This window comes from Fusarium odoratissimum (assembly GCF_000260195.1).
Source record: "Fusarium odoratissimum NRRL 54006 unplaced genomic scaffold supercont1.29, whole genome shotgun sequence".
NCBI lineage: Eukaryota > Fungi > Ascomycota > Sordariomycetes > Hypocreales > Nectriaceae > Fusarium > Fusarium odoratissimum.
In genome coordinates this window covers 235491-252930 of record NW_022158713.1, presented here as the reverse complement: position 1 = coordinate 252930, position 17440 = coordinate 235491, and the positions used below count along the sequence as shown (strand labels likewise).

The following is a 17440-nucleotide window of genomic DNA, read 5'->3' as shown; positions in this document are numbered from 1 at the left end:
CGCGAGGTCGTTGAGCGTCAAGGTGAGGCTCATTCATGTAAGTGAAGTTATGGATCTTAGATGCAAGGATAAGGTGACCGGGAAGTTGATCTCCACTGGAAGCTTCCCCGCCAACGTCACCTGACGTCGCGACTGTCTAGGCGCTTTGCGCTTTCTCTGGGCGCGCCCCTGCCCGTCGTTCCTTTGGGCGTGTATGAACTGAAACCGCGACTCCCAATTTGATATGCTTTCCTTATCTTTAACGCAACACTCAGGTTCGTGCAACTCACAACTCACACCTCACAACCTGCAACGAACGATACCCTTTTAGTTATTGGGGATTCCAGCCTGGTGCAAGAACTTCAGATTTGCTTTCATCCGCATTCAATTCACTTGTTTTAATCAAAGGGCACAGTCCATCGCCAGCAATAAATTCGACGTACACAAGTCTATAATCACACGAAGCCTTGAAGACTTTCAGTTACCGGCGCGCGCCGACAACGCTCCAGGCCTTTCGGGATATCTTCTATTCGAACGAAGCAACATCACGATGCCCCCCAGTCTGAAGGACAAAGGCGGTCGGCTTCTGGCTTTCGCCAATGGTGGCCCGCGAACGAACGAAGCTCAATCTGGGGTGGATGTTAAGCCCACGAAGTCAGAACCACCACAAAATGTTCCCACAGCTCCTATACCTCGTCCTACTAGCTATCCTCGGGAGATCACGGGGCTCGGTGGTAGAAACACCGCGCCCCCAAAACAAAACTATCCTTTCAGTCAACCACCACCGCATCATTCACCAGTGCGCTCGACAATATCTTCTCCAGATGGCCGGATTAAAGCAGACTCAAGTGATCGCCGGGTCGACATCTTCTCTGGTTCGCAACTTGACGAAAATTTCATGGAGTCTGGTCTTACGACTCCACACAACGAGCCATCCGATCCCGTTAAGCTTGGGCCGGAGTTGACTCGCGATCTTAAGAAGACCATTCCGTCACACCGCCTCCCTGACCGCAATCGATTTCATCGACCTCCACCGACAAGTGACTTGTTCACTGTTGGTGATGATCTTCGTATGAACGTGGTCAGTAGGTCACAGCAACACAATGCTGATCATATAGGCGATGGTTTCCAGGATGATGTAAATGTGAGGCATGGAAAGCTCAATGGCCACCACGGACATGGTCGAACTCGACCGGACTCCCCGGCACGACAGGACTCCAAAATCCCCATGCGTGAAGTGAGGATTCGAAAGTCACATTCCGGCCGATCAGAGGCCTACGACACGAACCAAGCAAGGAATATATCACCCAGGCGCCCTGAAACGCAACGGCAAACGCAATGGCAAACGCACTACAAAAATGAGAGCTCTCGGCAGCCGACTGTCCACCATTTGGATGATGAAGATGCTGAGTCTGCATCTCAGGAAGAAGAACATACAACGCCCAGGCCCAAGCCTGCCAAGCCCGTGGTTCAAAGAACTCTCTTGGAGAGCTCAATGCCAGCTACGACAAACTTCATGTCAAACACTAGTCGCCTCGACAGAAAGCGACGTCGCCCAAGCCCTGAGTACGACGATGTGGCTCTTAACTCTATGACATTTGCCTCCCTTCGACAGCAGCCTTTCGACTTTGACCCTTCTAAAGATGGGCAGAAGGGCACTGGAGTCAATGCTGACAATTTGGAAGACAAACTTGAGCATTTTCGTCATCTGGGTGAAAAGGAACAGCATGACCTGTTTTCCAATATGTCGATGGAAAATTGGGAAACCTCGGGAGAATGGTTTGTCCATGAGTTCAGCGCACTCATGCAAAAGCTGCTGGATTCGAGAAGACAGAAGCGCAAAATCATTCAGGAGTTCGAGCAAGAAGCAGCCAATCGTGAAGAAGCTGTCCGTCTCAAGACACAGGCCATTGACCGAAAGCTCTCTAAGATGAAGCAGGACGGCCAGCGAGTGGTGGAGGATAAAACTGCCTAGATTATGCGTGGCGTATGGACAGAGCCGTTGGTTTTTCATTTTTCGGGAAATGAGTTTACGACCGATATGATTGCATTATGCTGGAGTTGAGTCTGATTTACTCGATATCAGAGCGTGAGATATCTGTGAGGTTTGCAAGGCACCTAGAGCAGAAATGAGCTCACTTACAAGGGAGTTGTTTATAGATTCGCTACGATGGTCACATCTTTGATGAAGTAGAATATAATTTCGCTGAAAACGGTTCAGGGCCGTGAATGGTTCATTAGTCTGTCGTGAAGGTTTGTTGTGTTTGGTTTGTTCGGTTGTGAGTGGAGGTGAGATGAGTTGCCGTGTGCCCCCTTTTTATACTCGTCGGACATGTTTTACTTTTCTGTCGCGGCCTACTACCATCCTCAATTGTCGGCCCGGTCGGTTGGCGAGAACTCCTTTTCTCATCCTATCAGTATAGAGCTCATAAGCAGGATAGTAACCGTCAACGAATTTGACCACTTCCACGGAGGTCATGCCCGCTTCTGGGTCACCCCTTTCCTCACGTAAGTGATCTTCTTGCTCTAATCGCCAACCGTAGACGTAGCCAAGATCTTCTGCGTCGATTTGAATGAAGGCGTCGAAGGAATCTGTGACGGAGTCATACTCGGAGAGCTTCTCATTCACGAATAGAAGATCCTCGAGTTTGTGTTGTTTGAGAGTTCGGTTGGGCATGTTAAGTCTCGCCTCAACATCCTCACGGGTCAGAGGACGGAAGCCTACACACCATCCCTCGAGAATGATAGCCTGGATCTTTTCCTGGCCTGGCTGATTCACAGGAAGCCATTCGGACTCTGGGAGGCGGTCACCTTTACCACCCTTGATGGCCTTGTCGTATTTTGGCAGCTTCGTAGGCTCTCCTCTTAGTAATGCCTCAAAGAAGGCTTTGAGGAGAGGCAAGTCGTGAGTTCCTGTGCTTATTAGAACTCGCCTAGTTATCAAACAGTGTGATACTACTCACCAGGCTCCCCACGATGCTGAACAAGGGCATTGTCAGGGTGGGCTTCAGCGAGGGCAACCTGATCCTGGCGAGTGAGATAGAACTCATCTATGCTACAGACAAGGGTGGGCACATGCTGGCTCTCAAGAGCCTTGCTCAGTGCCTTGACAAGGGTAGACTTGCCGGCGCCCTGAATACCGTTGAGGCCGATGACAAAGGGGCGGTCGGGAGACTCTTCGCGGTGGAGTTTGAGCTGAGAGAGAATGAAGGGGAGGCAAATCTCAGTTTTGTCGTCGATGAAGTGGGGAGCCATGATTTAATCAAGATATGGATAAGCTACTGCGCATGTACAGGGCATGGGAGTGAGAACGATAGTACGGTATGGGTATTGATAGCGCAGCCATAGGATGATTGAGTGTCGGGTGTCACTGTCAGTCAATTGCTTTCTTTTTTTTCGTCGGGCAATTCAAGCCCGAGGAGACACGAGACACTAGAGGCACACACAACACAAGAGCTGACCTTTTCGGTTTGATCAAATCAGCATCAGGCTTGTGGCCCGGTCTGGGCTTGGTTGATTTTGCGGGGAGGGAATAGAGGGAATTTGTGGGGATATGTCCGTAGCCGGAGCCGGGATTGGAGGTCGGCAACAGAATTATAAGAGGATGCCACTGAAGGGAAAGCGCAACAAGACAATTAACGGCAAAGTATGATTCAATTCAAATTTGAGGAATCTTGGTGAGCTTCCTATTTCTGAATAATGAAGAAGGAGGGAAACCAGACATTGTGTGTCGTTCTAAGTGAATAAACTGCTATTATCACATCTAACTACTCCCGAGTAATCCACATGTAAGACTCGAGACGTCACTCGACAGTACAATCTGACAAGACGTTAGGTACTACCCCAGATATTAATATACTATTCTCTTACACTGATTCAGTAAAGGCATGTGACATTGACTACTATAGGGTATTTCCTCCGCATGACCTCATCTGCCGTATCTCAGCTTTACATGTGAAGCCAGTCCCTTGCCAGACTCGGCCTAGCGTATTCCCCGCAACCAGTCCCCTCGGTACCCCATAGAAGCCGAGGCTTCCCCTTCACAAGGTTCCTTGGTATCCCCGAGACGGTTTGAGTTGCAAGCCGGCCCAAGTTTGTTAAGAGCTGCTCGTTGCGCTCCCCGATTAATTCGCTTTACAATTCTTCATCCTCATCCTCACCCTCTCACCCTCTGTCTTTTTTCCATCATCTTGAGCGTGTCATATTATACCCCCTTACATATTCGAATAACACACCACACACACACACACACACACACACACACACACACACCATGGCGGACCAGTTGAGATATGACGGCCAAGTTGTTGTCGTCACCGGTGCTGGCGGTGGCCTCGGAAAGGCATATGCTACTTTCTTCGGCTCCCGTGGTGCCAGCGTCGTCGTTAACGATCTTGGTGTTACTTCCAAGGGTGAGGGCAACTCATCAAAGGTTCGTGGACCAGCAAGAGCAAACAGCTTCCCCAGGCGCAAAGCGCATAAAGCTAACCCCAATCGCGACAGGCCGCCGATGTTGTCGTCAACGAGATCAAGGCCGCTGGCGGCAAGGCTGTTGCCAACTACGATTCAGTAGAGAACGGCGAGCGCATCATCGAGACCGCCATCAGCGCCTTCGGCCGAATCGATATCCTCATCAACAACGCTGGTATCCTACGCGATATTAGCTTCAAGAACATGAAGGATGAGGATTGGGATCTGATCTACAAGGTACACATCAAGGGCTCATACAAGTGCGCCCGCGCTGCTTGGCCTCATTTCCGCAAGCAAAAATACGGCCGTGTTATCAACACCGCCTCGGCTGCTGGCCTCTTTGGCAACTTCGGCCAGACCAACTATTCTGCAGCCAAGCTCGCCATGGTCGGCTTCACAGAGACTCTCGCCAAGGAGGGTATCAAGTATGGCATCCTCGCCAACGTCATTGCCCCTGTTGGTATGTTACAATCGCGCCTCATGAGCTTCATACACTAATCCAAAATAGCTGCTAGCCGAATGACCGAGACCATCATGCCTCCTGATGTGCTCGCCAACCTTAAGCCTGAATGGGTTGTGCCTCTCGTTGCCGTTTTGGTCCACAAGAACAACACAGAGGAGACTGGTGGTATCTTTGAGGTTGGCGGCGGCCACGTGGCCAAGCTCCGATGGGAGCGATCCAGCGGTCTCCTCCTCAAGGCTGACGACTCATATACCCCAGGTGCCATTATTAAGAACTGGAACAAGGTTGTTGACTACTCCAACCCTCAGTACCCTACGGGACCCAACGATTTCCTCACATTGCTCGAGGAGTCTATGAAGATGGGCCCTTCAGAGCAGGGCGAGAAGCTCGACTTCACTGGCCGTGTCGCTCTCGTCACTGGCGGTGGTGCTGGTATTGGTCGTGTCTACGCTCTGGCCTTTGCCAAGCACGGTGCTTCAGTTGTGGTCAACGATCTTGCTGATCCCGAGCCTGTGGTTGCTGAGATCAAGAAGCTTGGTGGCAAGGCCGTTGGTGTCAAGGCCTCAGCTGAGGATGGTGAGAAGGTTGTCAAGGCTGCCATTGACGCATTTGGCCGTATTGATATCGTCATCAACAATGCCGGCATCCTCCGCGACAAGGCTTTCTCCAACATGAACGACGAGCTCTGGGACCCTGTCCTGAACGTGCATCTCCGAGGTACCTATAAGGTCACCAAGGCTGCTTGGCCTTACTTCCTCAAGCAGAAGTACGGACGTGTCCTGAACACTACTTCAACCAGTGGTATCTATGGCAACTTTGGTCAGGCCAACTACGCTGCTGCTGTAAGTTCTCAATATGCCGCTCATTATGATAATTGCTAACGGCTATAGAAATGTGGTATCCTTGGTTTCTCTCGAGCTCTTGCTCTTGAGGGTCAGAAGTACGGCATCTACGTTAACACTATCGCCCCCAATGCCGGTACTGCTATGACTGCCACCATCATGCCCGAGGAGATGGTCCAGGCTTTCAAGCCTGACTACATTGCTCCCCTTGTCCTCGCTCTCTGCAGCGACAAGTGCCCCACCCCTACTGGTGGTTTGTACGAGGTTGGCAGCGGCTGGTGCGGTCAGACTAGATGGCAACGAACCGGTGGACATGGCTTCCCCGTTGATGTCACCCTCACCCCTGAGGAGGTCCTCAAGAACTGGAAGGACATCGTCACCTTTGACGGCCGTGCCGACCACCCCTCCAAGTCCCAGGACTCGATCGGCAAGATCATGGCCAACTTGGAGAACCGCTCTAAGCCTAAGGAGTCATCTGGCGAGACCAACTACCTCAAGGTTATCGAGGAGACTCTCAAGAAGGAGGGCAAGCCTACTGAGTATAAGTACGAGGAGCGCGATGTCATCCTCTATAACCTTGGTGTTGGTGCCAAGCGCACTGATCTCAAGTACGTCTTCGAGGGCTCAGATGACTTCCAGGTCCTTCCCACCTTTGGTGTCATCCCCCCTTTCAACGCGGAGATGCCATTCGAGTTTGACAACATTGTGCCCAACTTCTCTCCTATGATGCTTCTCCACGGTGAGCAATATCTCGAGATCCGCAAGTTCCCCATCCCCACCAATGCTCGCCTTGTTACCCGAGGTCGTCTCCTCGAGGTCATCGACAAGGGTAATGCCTCTATCGCCCGAACCTCCACCACTACCGTCGACGCCAACACTGGCGAGGACGTCTTCTACAACGAGGCCAACGTCTTCCTCCGTGGCGCCGGTGGTTTCGGCGGTCCCAAGCGCGGTGCTGACCGCGGTGCTTCCACTGCTGCCAACAAGCCCCCTGCTCGTGCCCCTGATGTTGTCGTTGAGTCGCCTACCCACGATGACCAGGCTGCCATCTACCGCTTGAGCGGTGACTACAAGTAAGTTCTACTACCATCCACAGCTTGAATCATAACTAACATGAGTAGCCCTCTCCATATCGACCCTGCCTTTGCCAAGGTCGGTGGCTTCAAGGCCCCTATTCTCCACGGTCTCTGCTCCTTCGGCATCGCTGGAAAGGCCGTCTACGAGCGCTTCGGCGCCTTCAAGAACATCAAGGTCCGTTTTGCTGGTGTTGTCATTCCTGGTCAGACCCTTGTCACAGAGATGTGGCGAGAAGGCAACAAGATCATCTTCCAGACCAAGGTTAAGGAAACTGGCAAGCCTGCCATCGCCGGAGCGGCTGCTGAGCTCAGAACCGACGGCAAGAGCAAGCTCTAAACAAAATTCAGCACGATCAACGGAGTTTCTGCAATGGGATATTCATGTACTATCATAAAGTTTGTATTGTAGTTGAGTGATGTGATTCTTATCATGTCCTGTTCTGCCCAATCTTATATGCCGAATTCAATACCAATTTCTTAAATTTCTAAACCAAAAGACGCCCCGTGCCCATCCTGATGTTTATATTTGTGGAAGTCGTTAAGCCTGCGCCTGAAGTCACAATGAGGCTTAATTGAACCATCTTGTTGTACGCCGTTACTCGAAAAGAGAAAGAGAAGAAGTGACCATATCCCTAAACAAAAAGCGTTTCTACGACCAGATCCAACACTTCCGAAAGAGCGGGAATTCGGCCGCTGAAGAGAACACGCTCAACACTTACGTCCATCCTATTCGCCGCAACGCCCGTTTCAAGGAACGCCCGCTCAGTGCCTGATAGTTCTCGGTTCTCCATGTCTTTCCACTTGCGCTCAGCCTCTTCGCGCGCGGCTTGCAAAACCTGCTCTGTATCCTCAGATTCCCAGAGATTGCACCTGTCACACTCCTTGCAGGGTGTGGCATCACCTTCTGGGCGAAAATGATCACAAAAGTGGCGATATCCTTCATCAGTGAGGTCGGCGCGACAGACATAGCACATCTTGTAGCCGCAGGGACACGTGAGTTTATTGCAACCTGCATTCTTGACGAAAGATGTGTTGCAGCGGGGACAGACGCGCTTTATAGCCATGCTCATGGCCTGCTCGACCTGTGTGCGTAGGGCGACGAGGGAGGATTCGTTGCATACGTGGATATCCTTCCAAGACTTGTGGCATGAGAGGCACGACATGCGGCCGCAGCTGGGGCTTTGGCAGGTAAATTTGGTACCGCGACGACGACGACGGTGACGGTTGAGGGCTTTGGACCACTCCACTGATATGTAGTCGCTAAAGGACTGCTGTGTGCTGAGAAGGAGGCAAATGAATGAGGAAATGAGGACGAACGGGAAGACGAACGGGAGGGTACCGATGCAGAGAACGAGGAAAAAAAGGTTGTAGATGCTATCCGACTTGATACGAAGAGCAGATTCGTGCGCTGGCGTGTATATGTCGTCTATCTCGGCATAGTCACAGAAGGGACACCGCACTAGAGGGAGGTTAGATGCCAGAAGGCTGTGCTCTGCTAGTCGACAGTCAAGCCTGTGCAGAATTTCTGCTCCCATCTTTTCCTCCTCCATGGCACGGCGGATATGATCTGGCGGGATATGTCCAGGACATCCATCGCCGTCTGAAGAGAGGCATTTGAGCGTTCCCGTTTCAGGGTTGATGCTACTTTGCCAACCTTGCCCAAAGACTGCTTCCTTAATGGAGTGCTGTACACATCGGTAGCAGACGAGATGGCCCTCGCGGTTGCAGTGGGTAAACTCCTCAAAGGCTGCTGATATGAAGCAGCAGACACACTCGTGCGTTGCATCTGCCTTTTCGGCCTCCTCGTTGTTGAGTATGACTGCAAGCCCCCTGTCTCTATCCTCTCTGTCTCTTCTGTCCTTTTCTTTCAACGGCGCCACCAACGTGTCATACAGTTCGCGGTCCAGTTCCGCGCTACCTGTGGCTCGAATGGTGGGAGTAATGGAGCCCTGACCGGTTGAGCGCCACGATACCAGCGGGTGATTCTCTGCCTCGCCCGTAGCGATAGGCTTCCTTCTGAAAAACAGCGATGATATTGTGAAACGCCATGATTTGGAGGATAAAGTGACGAGGGTCTGGCGGGCTTCGAGGTAGGAATAGTTGGACTCGGCAAGAACGGCGTTTATGGTAGACCGCGACAAGCCTTTAAACTCATGCCATGCCAGATTTTGTACGGCTCTTTTGTACTCCCTGCTCTTGAACACCTCTGTTTTAGGTATCGCATCCGGTTGAGCGGTCTCTTTGTCCAGAACTCTCCACCGACCCTTGACCCACGTCACTCTATTCTTGAGCAGTGCATCGGCCACAAGAGCGAGCCTTGACTCGCCGTCGAAATTCGACAACAGCTCGCGAAACACTTCGATCTGGATATCGGGAAACACAGCGGCCAGAGCCTCGAGGCTGCTGTTGAGTTCGCGCAGGTCAGGTCTCTCGGGTGGCGGACATGGTAGTTGGGCTTCGTCGTAGATGTACTCGGGCTGAACAAGGTTGGAGTCGCTCGACTTGGACCGGACAGAGGGTGTTCTGGTTCTATCGGTAGAACTGGAGGTGAGCAGCCCGGGGAAACCCATCGTGGCTGCTCATTCTGGTGCGTGTGCGCGTGAGGTTTGCTGATGGAAGTGATAAATGGCGGTGGTAGTGGTTGACGGAGGATTAGGTAAGGTGTCTTGAGGCGTTGAGCTGAGGAATGAGGCTTGCGGTAGTTGGTTGGGGTGCAGAGCTGAATATTTTTCACCCAGAAAAATCAATGGGAATAGTTAGAGTTATTGAAATGCAACATGTCATCCATTCAGCTGTTCCATATCGTGACTGTCTAGAGGTGGCTAAGTTTCGTAGTCGAAGGCGGTAAGTTGCGACAGAGTTTGTGGCACGATTGCTGAAACAACACAGGCTCGAATGAGTAACCGCCATTTATCGACCTTACTATGGCTGCGGAGTTATTCCAGATTTCAAAGACTTGAATTTCATTAGATGTCAATATGTTGCTTCGTTCAAGAGGAATCAGAGTGTTGTTTCTGACTCATTGCTTACACCAGTCCTTGAGTTGTTTGTACTGAAAGTGTGGAGTGGTCGCTTTAATTGTAGCAGTATAATTAGAAAACCCAGCGTCATCAACGAGAACAAGCATGCATGATTGTTTATTTGCCCTGCATCAGATACACTTGACAGCTCGTGCCATACTCTGCACAAGGAATATAAACAATTTTAAAAGTGACTTGACGACGAAGCCACATCGAAAGAATGAAGCTGATAGTTACGATGCTTCATCACTGACTACCTATACTGCGACTGGAAAGCTTCTACCGGTCTCGTATCTTCATACCTTAGAACTGCTGCTTATCAACATCAGATGCTGTCCCAGAGGCATAGCAAGGCCTTCGTCATTCCCCCCATCTCGGATATCAAATCCTTATATTCGGTAAGTGTTGTGCTTGAGGAAAGCTGCTGCTCCCCTCTCGCCCAGACTCCTGCGAGCCATGTACTAGTAATGTTAGAGCTTCTTTACTAACACTATCGAACAATTCAACTCGGTCACGGCGAAAGAAGGAGAGAGAAAAGACGCCCGTAATTTATTCATGCTGATGCCGGTACAGTATATGCTAGTAGACAGACCAGCCAAAACTCGATCTCCTGTATTGGTTGAACAGGAGTCTACAAGCTTATTTGAGAACACAAACCAGGCACGCATGTAAAGTGCCCCATAGACCAGGCAGCTCAGAAAGGCAGGAGAGATATGGATATGCTATGTCCGCAAATTGTCCAAGTGATCCGCCGTTGACGCACCCCACGCTTTGGTTGGTAACATTGATGGAGATGATCACCACACCAGATCGACAACCCCGCAATGTTAACTCATCTCGAAACTATCAAGACGACAAGAATCAGGTTCACCTCCGTTATCAGATTCAGAAGGAGCTTACGCGAGAGTATCATGGCAATGGGCGGTCAGATAAGGTAGCTCGTGTGTCAAGCCCAGAAACTGACTCGTCAAATCAGTTTAATTGCTGCGTAAAAGCTGCCACAGTATCACTGAGTGATATGCAGGTGGCAGCGTGGGCGGCCATCATCATCATCTCGAAACCGCCAACTCAAGATTAAGATTGCAGAATGCCTGTTTCACGTCACTCTGCTGCACAATAAGCACCAGTCCATCTGCGCAGTCATCCATCATATCTGCAGCAGTGCAGCCCTTCCAACGCCCCCTCTTCAATCTTCAGTATGCACCATACGGCATGCTCGATGCAGGCACGGGGGTTTGTGACCAAAGTCCCATCATGAAGTCGATGACCGGCCCGAGGCTTCGCAAGCGGTGAGATGAAGTTGACAACATCAAAGGTTAGCGCGCCGCCAGGGCTTTTAGACCTTGTGCGGCTAATAACCTATCATTTCGCGCTTAGAAGGTTGAATGAGTCTAGCAATGAGTTTAGAATAAGTCCGTTGATTTGATAGCTTGGCTGACGTGAAGCCTTGTGTTCTGATATAATTAAGCAATCACATGCTGAAAGCAATGGCAACTGACTTTGGAGGAGTCAAGGAGCAACACAACATCTTCCAAATATCTCTAGATGAGACTGAACTGACAACAAGGCTATAGATCTTTGTCAGATCCGCAGCCAGTCGTTCCTTGCAAATGCAGGCATTGCAGGTCCATTTCTCGCTGAGGATCTCGCTCCTTGTCAGCCGCTAGTTCTGTATTACCTACATCAAGCCCGCTAGACCACTTGTCAGGGACTCAAGCCTCTTGGACATCAAAGCTTCCACCCGAAATAGTCTCAGCGGTACGTGTATTACAGCGTTGAGATTGTGCGAGACTACGACTACGTATGTACACGGAGTCCTAACGGCAGCGCCAAGTCCGAGCCCTGACATGGGTTTTCAGGGATGACGACGATCTTGTCCCGTCATTGTTGGCTATGCTCAAACAAGCGAAGTGAGTGGGAAAAAGGGGTCTCTCGGCGATGGGCTCGGCACAAGCCAACAGTCGGCCAGCTCCACTCCCTGGAGGAGAAAGCACGCGACTTTGTGCAGGATAAAGCCCGTCGTGCATAAACTGCTGTGGAGGAAAAAGCAAATTCCCCAGGACATGATGATGTGAGCTTTGCATTGGCTCCAAAAAGTTGGCATGTGCTATGAAGTGAAGTGCATTAATGCTAGTATGCGCATACATGGGATGCTTGGTGTTACATTGAACAGCTAGTGGACAAAGCCAATCGACTGATGATCAGTGATCCGAGAAGACAAAAAAAAAAACCGTTCGCTCGTGGCGTCTGTCTCGGACGAATGATGTTGTTGAAGCGACAATAAACCGAGGGTATATTTTTGGCTCCCAGATCTACTATGGGGCACTGCCGCAGCTGATGATATTACGAATATCGGAGCTGAAATGTTTTGGCTTGCAAGTACAGCTAGATCAGGACCACCAGAGAGGCTCAGGAGCCGGCCTGAGAACTGCCCTCGTGAGGATACAGTACCCAAGATGAAGGCCCGGCCTTTTGGCTTGTGTCTCACATCACACGGTGCCTCACGGTTGGGCGCTTGCATGTGCATCCGGAGGTGCTCATGAGACCTCGATTCCGAGGCACTATTCACAAGTTTAACTGGAGGGTGTGATGGTCTTGACGATCTTTGTTGTTGCAGAGGTCTTTATTTCCCTCATGACGGGTTTGATTGCTTGATGAAGCACTTGGCAGCGTTTCTCATCTCCAGGGAAGCGGCGTTTTCAGAGCGTGGTTTCGTCATTCATTATCTTCGACTGGGGAGATCGATCAAGGACGATACGCACTGTTGACGTATGAAGTGTTTCTCTTGACTAGTCAGGCACCGAACCCCGAGCATCGATGCCTATAGCGCCGCAGTTGTGCGTTTTATTAAAGGTTGATCACCTTATTGCTCCAGATAATCGCCTGTGCGGTCGATTTACTGTAGATCCCGTATTGCACCATTTCCCTGATTTGGTTGTCAGCCACGCGACAAGGACTCTGTCTGCTTGCTGAGCATTACAGTATTCTTATGGAGTATCAAGTGCCGCTGGGCGTCATCAGGAGTTGCCCAAGTCAGCGCGGTCAGCCACCTCATCTTGGACAGAGCACAGCATCCACGGCAGTCAGGCTGAACCAACGATCCGTCATCTGTGACAGCTTGCTGTGGCTTTCAGCTGAGGTGGATTACCTTGCATTTCATGAGCAGCCAAAGTTCTATTCAGGGGGGGCTGTGAGGACGGAAACGCCTTGGCTGAGTATAATTTCTCACCGTAAGCTTTGGGACATTGATCAGTTCGAAGTCTAGATCCGCCATTTGAGTATTATTATTCAACTTGGGCAAATGTTGTTTATCTATTGCAGGCGGATAGCTAGCTCAGTGTTGCAGCCGCATCCATGTCCACTGCTGCTGTTGCATCGTTCTCGTCGCCGCCACTATTTCCATGCTCCACTTTCCGTCACCCCGGCCCTGCAGCAATTCGTAGGACTTCGATCCCAAGTGATGAAAAGGCTTCGGTAAATTATCGTAAAGTTAGGGGGGCTCTTTGGTGGGTTTATTTTGGCGCCCTCTGTCGAAGAAACTTTTATGTCCCAAAAATATACGCCAATACGATGTACAACAGACACGGCCGGCCCCGAAAAAGATGAACCAAGCCAAGAAAAAACACTGGACATCAAATCACAGAAAACGAGGGATCTACGGACATCAGGTTGTGTAACACGTCTATCACACGGTGCCTGATTTTGGAGTTTCCTAGAAAAACGCCACAGCCCGTATCTTTTCAGCCGCTTCACGATGAAGCTCAAGCTCAAGCTCAGAGCAATGGGAGCAAAGCAAGGCCAACTCTCTCAAGGCCTTGGGCCTCTGGTCTCAGTCACTGCCAGGGACAAAGCAGCACCAGGACAGGGTCCGGTGCTTGTCTGCAAGAATAAAGCCGTACAGTAACTTAGCCAAGCTTAGCTCAGGTGCCTAGGTTCCCCCTGGGCCACCCCCTGTCCTGGCGCTGGACATCCACCACACCTAACCAGCCGCCTCCTCCACCGCTACAACTGGAGAGTGAATGTACTGGCTTTGGGCGGGATCCTGGTTTAGCAGACTGCTCAGCCTTACTTAGTCGCGGTGAACGGGTCCCCTTTCCCTTGTCTTGGGCCTTGGTTAATATCTACTGGAGGTACTCCATACTGTATGTATTTGGCTCAGCTTGGGATATATAACTTTGGTCCTCCCCCCTCCCATCGACTGTTCTCTTCCTGCATTACCTACTGGTGCATCTTGAACTCTGTCTGCAGGCGTGGCTGTTCGTGTGTGTGCTCGCGTGATTACCACCCTCTTATATATTTAAGAGTATTTCGTAGACGGGCGGACTTGTTGGTTCGTCTTCCCACGCTCGCATTACACCTACGTATACACGTACACGCCAAATCATGAGAGGAGGCCTTTGGAACTGCTTAGAACCGAGGATTGGACGATCAAACATTGCATCTTGCTGCCCATAAACGAAACGATGAACCGAGATATGAAGCTGGATGTTGAATCCGTCATGGCCGACCAAGACAAGAACAGCCGCTACGAGGGCTACTTCGCCTATCGACCACTATCCAACCTACCTACACCGCCCCCAAGCTCTCGCAACTCATCCGCGGCTCAATCACCACGAACTACACTTGACGATGGAGAGCCATTGATGCCTCGATTTCGAGGTAAGTGGTAGCACTAGCACGGCTGGCAGAGGATTAAGCACTGTTGATGTGTAACATCACGTTGTTGATCTCCTGTCACGTCACGCAGCGTACAAAGCTTGTTTTACTGACAGACTATAGGCCCTGCCATCCACCTCGTCAACCTCATCCCGTCATCTGCCTCTCTGGCCACGGCCTCTGTCCCTCTTGTTCAGGCCATCCTGAGCCGCGCCAATCTCCCGATTGAGACCGTTGCTCTCGCAGTATGCATTCTCGATAGCCTCGACTCCCGCTTCGCCCGACGATGGCGCCTCTCGTGCCCCCTGCTGTCCGGCTACTTCTCATCCACGTCTAAGCGACACACTCTCCCGCCGACGCCCATCATGCCTCAACGACAGCAGTTACACATCGACTCAGTCAACCCCGAGCTCATCATTTTGGCAGCTCTTGTCATTGCGGTCAAGTTCATGGAGGATCCCCAGGAGGCTTCTCAGTACTATTGCAAAGCCTGGGGCCGGGGCATGTGGTCACCCGAGCAGCTCAACACCACCGAACGATGCATCATGGAGAACCTCAACTACCGCATCATGCCCCTTTGCGATGAGGACTGTCTGACGGATGCTATGGTGGATATGCAGTATGCCGCTCAGCAGCCCCAGTGGGACATCAACGAGCATATGCCCGCGGATAGTGACGGCGAGAGCGACGACAGCAACAATCACAATAACTATGTGCCTAGCCACTCCAGATCAAAGACACTCGGCACAGGATCGGCAGTATTGGGTTTGGGCCTTTCTCTAACACCTGTCGATACCCCGACTGCCGAGGCCAGCCACTCGACTACCCCGCAACCGTCAAGGCTCTGCAATGACTACTTCAACCATTTCCAGGCACGAGAGGATTAAAAAGGATAAACGGCGTTCTTTCTTCACTTTGGGCATTACGAGGCGTTACCGTGGATACCGACACATTTAGCGACTTTTTATGGGTTGTTTTGACAGCGACTCGACTCGATCCGGCGTGATAGGCATCTTGTTATGTGTTGTTTTGGGAATCAGACCCCTTTTATAACGCTCCTGATTGGACGACGGGGCGGGAAATAGCATTGTTCTATATACGGAGGCATTCGGGGTGAACATTGAGTTCCTATAATCGAGGAACAAGTTTATTGGGATTGATTTGGTTTGTTTTGGTTAGCTGGGTTTCCTTACACGGCATCATAGGTTGAAGCATGGATATGGCATCTGATCTGAAGCTAGGATTACACATACCCCTTTCCGTATATTCTAGTCAATAACTACGTACTTTTAATGTTCTATAAATGGCTCCCGGTCCCATACAAATCACTCCGGCCCTTGGCATAACAAATCAGGCGATATCATCATGCCAGCATTTCTCAGGGGGGATCCACCCTGTTGACGTTGATGTCTTATCCAGGGTTCACCGCATGAAAAAAACTCATGATGCAGTTTTTGTAAGTCAGTATACTATGCTTGGATACGGCAGTTGATGCCGGCTTGTTGTTTTGATTGTATGTTGAAGATATGTGGTGTTAATTACTGTGTCGAACGAGAGTTGCAGATGAAGAGCTATAATAGAATTCGCTGTATGCTACTCAATCACCCCCTTGTCTATGGACTATTATCTTAACGAGGAGCTCATTCATCATTTCGCTTCTGTATCTGGCTACATGTTGAGAATGGTTGAGTATCTGTATGACACCAATACATCTCCTCAAGGACTCAGCCTCTTCAATGTCCACTCCTCTTCCTCGCCCTCCCGTTCATAGACGAACCTGTCGTGAAGTCTACTCTCCCTTCCCTGCCAGAACTCGATCCTATCCGGGATAATCCTCAGCCCACCCCAGAACTCAGGAACAGGGATTTTCTCCTGCCCCTCAAACCGCTTCTCGACCTCTTTAACCCATCCTTCCAGCTGCTTGCGGCCATCGTCGCCGTCACCTTGTGGCTCAAGTACTTGACTCTGTCGACTAGCCCATGCACCGATTCTGCTTCCCCGAGCTCGTGTGTCGTAGTATGTCTGACTTTCTTCACGGGAGATCTTCTCCACCCGTCCTTCAACATGGACTTGGCGCTGTAGGGATTCCCAGAAGAACAACATCGCAGCACGGGGGTTGGTCGCTATATCAGCTGCCTTGCGAGACGTGCCCAGGTTAGTGTAGATGACGAAGCCGCGGTTGTCGAGCTCCTTTAGATACACAGTACGAGAGGAGATACGGCCTGAGGGGAGAGATGCTGTTGAGAGAGTGCATGATTCAGGATGATCTACGCCAGAATCATTCTCTTGGGCACGGGAGAACCATGCGTGGAATTGAGGGATAGGTGATGTTGGGTTGAGCTGTGAGCGGACGAGAGTTCCTTTGGTAAACTGCTCGGCTTGACCCGTTGCCTGATGGCCCGCGGGGGCGACTATGAGTTGTTAGTAAACTGTTCCATGAACAAATAGTGTTGTGAAGAAAGGAGTCATGATGGCAAGACTGGCGGGGTAAGGTTGAACATACAGATGAGCTTCGAAGTATCTGCTGAATGAAGCGCCATTTTTGCAGTAGAGAACAACCTAGAGCTGAAGTTAGGTATTAGAAGACGCATTGAAATATATATATATATATGAGTCTACTGTAGGAAATCATGCGATTTGACTCACTGGACGGACTTTGAGGCATACGATGGAATGGGATGTTCAAGAGGAAAGAAGGTACGTACTGCGCTATCGGCGGGTGGTGGAGTCATGACATCTTCGAAGTGAAGGAAGTTTCTAGTTGCTAACTTTATTCCAAGGATAAACATTGAGATTTCAGGAAATGTACCATCATTCATAGCACAACACGACTGTAGATGAATAAACAAACCAGTATCAAAATTTAAGAGTTACAATGTCAAGGACTTCGCTATGGAACTTATGAGTACCTACACTACCAGTCTCATGATATTC

The 17440-nt window shown here is 50.6% G+C and overlaps 7 protein-coding genes across 12 annotated transcripts; 3 read left to right on the top strand and 4 right to left on the bottom strand.

Moving 5' to 3' along the window:
* Nucleotide 1: 1 nt before the first annotated feature.
* FOIG_12904 (uncharacterized protein) lies at nucleotides 2-3464 on the bottom strand. 2 transcript variants are annotated; one of them, XM_031213864.1, is made up of 3 exons: nucleotides 2943-3464; nucleotides 2123-2892; nucleotides 2-2046 (listed from the first exon to the last, which is right to left on the bottom strand). In XM_031213864.1, exons 1-2 carry the CDS (start codon nucleotides 3232-3234, stop codon nucleotides 2297-2299), a joined length of 888 nt encoding a protein of 295 aa, XP_031056438.1. In that variant the 5' UTR covers nucleotides 3235-3464; the 3' UTR covers nucleotides 2-2046; nucleotides 2123-2296. The 2 variants fall into 2 exon arrangements, with proteins under 2 accessions (XP_031056438.1, XP_031056437.1); XM_031213863.1 differs by having other exon boundaries at nucleotides 2-2892.
* Nucleotides 195-2190, top strand: FOIG_12905 (uncharacterized protein). Its single transcript, XM_031213865.1, has 2 exons — nucleotides 195-254; nucleotides 395-2190. Exon 2 carries the CDS (start codon nucleotides 530-532, stop codon nucleotides 1952-1954), a length of 1425 nt encoding a protein of 474 aa, XP_031056439.1. The 5' UTR covers nucleotides 195-254; nucleotides 395-529; the 3' UTR covers nucleotides 1955-2190.
* A 568-nt stretch (nucleotides 3465-4032) lies between the features above and the next one.
* On the top strand, nucleotides 4033-9694 carry FOIG_12903 (peroxisomal hydratase-dehydrogenase-epimerase). Its single transcript, XM_031213862.1, has 5 exons — nucleotides 4033-4411; nucleotides 4483-4909; nucleotides 4958-5754; nucleotides 5803-6827; nucleotides 6876-9694. Exons 1-5 carry the CDS (start codon nucleotides 4253-4255, stop codon nucleotides 7165-7167), a joined length of 2700 nt encoding a protein of 899 aa, XP_031056436.1. The 5' UTR covers nucleotides 4033-4252; the 3' UTR covers nucleotides 7168-9694.
* Nucleotides 7193-9808, bottom strand: FOIG_12902 (uncharacterized protein). Of its 2 annotated transcripts, XM_031213861.1 has the most exons (2): nucleotides 8160-9700; nucleotides 7214-8108 (listed from the first exon to the last, which is right to left on the bottom strand). In XM_031213861.1, the coding sequence occupies exons 1-2, from the start codon at nucleotides 9398-9400 to the stop codon at nucleotides 7463-7465; spliced, it is 1887 nt and encodes a 628-aa protein (XP_031056435.1). In that variant the 5' UTR covers nucleotides 9401-9700; the 3' UTR covers nucleotides 7214-7462. The 2 variants fall into 2 exon arrangements, with proteins under 2 accessions (XP_031056434.1, XP_031056435.1); XM_031213860.1 differs by having other exon boundaries at nucleotides 7193-9808.
* A 2099-nt stretch (nucleotides 9809-11907) lies between these two features.
* On the bottom strand, nucleotides 11908-13171 carry FOIG_12901 (uncharacterized protein). The gene has a single exon (XM_031213859.1). It carries the CDS (start codon nucleotides 12375-12377, stop codon nucleotides 12024-12026), a length of 354 nt encoding a protein of 117 aa, XP_031056433.1. The 5' UTR covers nucleotides 12378-13171; the 3' UTR covers nucleotides 11908-12023.
* A 798-nt stretch (nucleotides 13172-13969) lies between these two features.
* On the top strand, nucleotides 13970-17275 carry FOIG_12900 (uncharacterized protein). Its single transcript, XM_031213858.1, has 2 exons — nucleotides 13970-14509; nucleotides 14630-17275. Exons 1-2 carry the CDS (start codon nucleotides 14314-14316, stop codon nucleotides 15391-15393), a joined length of 960 nt encoding a protein of 319 aa, XP_031056432.1. The 5' UTR covers nucleotides 13970-14313; the 3' UTR covers nucleotides 15394-17275.
* FOIG_12899 (pyridoxamine 5'-phosphate oxidase) lies at nucleotides 15916-17374 on the bottom strand. Of its 4 annotated transcripts, none has more exons than XM_031213854.1 (3): nucleotides 17153-17374; nucleotides 17010-17071; nucleotides 15916-16917 (listed from the first exon to the last, which is right to left on the bottom strand). In XM_031213854.1, exons 1-3 carry the CDS (start codon nucleotides 17323-17325, stop codon nucleotides 16223-16225), a joined length of 930 nt encoding a protein of 309 aa, XP_031056428.1. In that variant the 5' UTR covers nucleotides 17326-17374; the 3' UTR covers nucleotides 15916-16222. The 4 variants fall into 4 exon arrangements, with proteins under 4 accessions (XP_031056428.1, XP_031056431.1, XP_031056430.1 ...); XM_031213857.1 differs by having other exon boundaries at nucleotides 17010-17065; nucleotides 17212-17374; XM_031213855.1 differs by having other exon boundaries at nucleotides 16040-16917; nucleotides 17010-17065; nucleotides 17153-17358.
* Nucleotides 17375-17440: the final 66 nt, after the last annotated feature.

Bases quoted from the DNA above. Each gene is read 5' to 3' on its own strand.
- FOIG_12905 (XM_031213865.1), top strand. From the start codon at position 530: ATGCCCCCCAGTCTGAAGGACAAAGGCGGTCGGCTTCTGGCTTTCGCC.
- FOIG_12904 (XM_031213863.1), bottom strand. From the start codon at position 3,234: ATGGCTCCCCACTTCATCGACGACAAAACTGAGATTTGCCTCCCCTTC. The intron at 2,893-2,942 runs GTGAGTAGTATC...TAATAAGCACAG, and splicing joins TCAGCATCGTGGGGAGCCTG to GAACTCACGACTTGCCTCTC.
- FOIG_12903 (XM_031213862.1), top strand. From the start codon at position 4,253: ATGGCGGACCAGTTGAGATATGACGGCCAAGTTGTTGTCGTCACCGGT. The intron at 4,910-4,957 runs GTATGTTACAAT...AATCCAAAATAG, and splicing joins CAACGTCATTGCCCCTGTTG to CTGCTAGCCGAATGACCGAG. The intron at 6,828-6,875 runs GTAAGTTCTACT...TAACATGAGTAG, and splicing joins CGCTTGAGCGGTGACTACAA to CCCTCTCCATATCGACCCTG.
- FOIG_12902 (XM_031213860.1), bottom strand. From the start codon at position 9,400: ATGGGTTTCCCCGGGCTGCTCACCTCCAGTTCTACCGATAGAACCAGA.
- FOIG_12901 (XM_031213859.1), bottom strand. From the start codon at position 12,377: ATGCACATGCAAGCGCCCAACCGTGAGGCACCGTGTGATGTGAGACAC.
- FOIG_12900 (XM_031213858.1), top strand. From the start codon at position 14,314: ATGAACCGAGATATGAAGCTGGATGTTGAATCCGTCATGGCCGACCAA. The intron at 14,510-14,629 runs GTAAGTGGTAGC...GACAGACTATAG, and splicing joins ATTGATGCCTCGATTTCGAG to GCCCTGCCATCCACCTCGTC.
- FOIG_12899 (XM_031213854.1), bottom strand. From the start codon at position 17,325: ATGAATGATGGTACATTTCCTGAAATCTCAATGTTTATCCTTGGAATA. The intron at 17,072-17,152 runs GTGAGTCAAATC...ACCTAACTTCAG, and splicing joins TATGCCTCAAAGTCCGTCCA to CTCTAGGTTGTTCTCTACTG. The intron at 16,918-17,009 runs GTATGTTCAACC...AACAACTCATAG, and splicing joins AGATACTTCGAAGCTCATCT to TCGCCCCCGCGGGCCATCAG.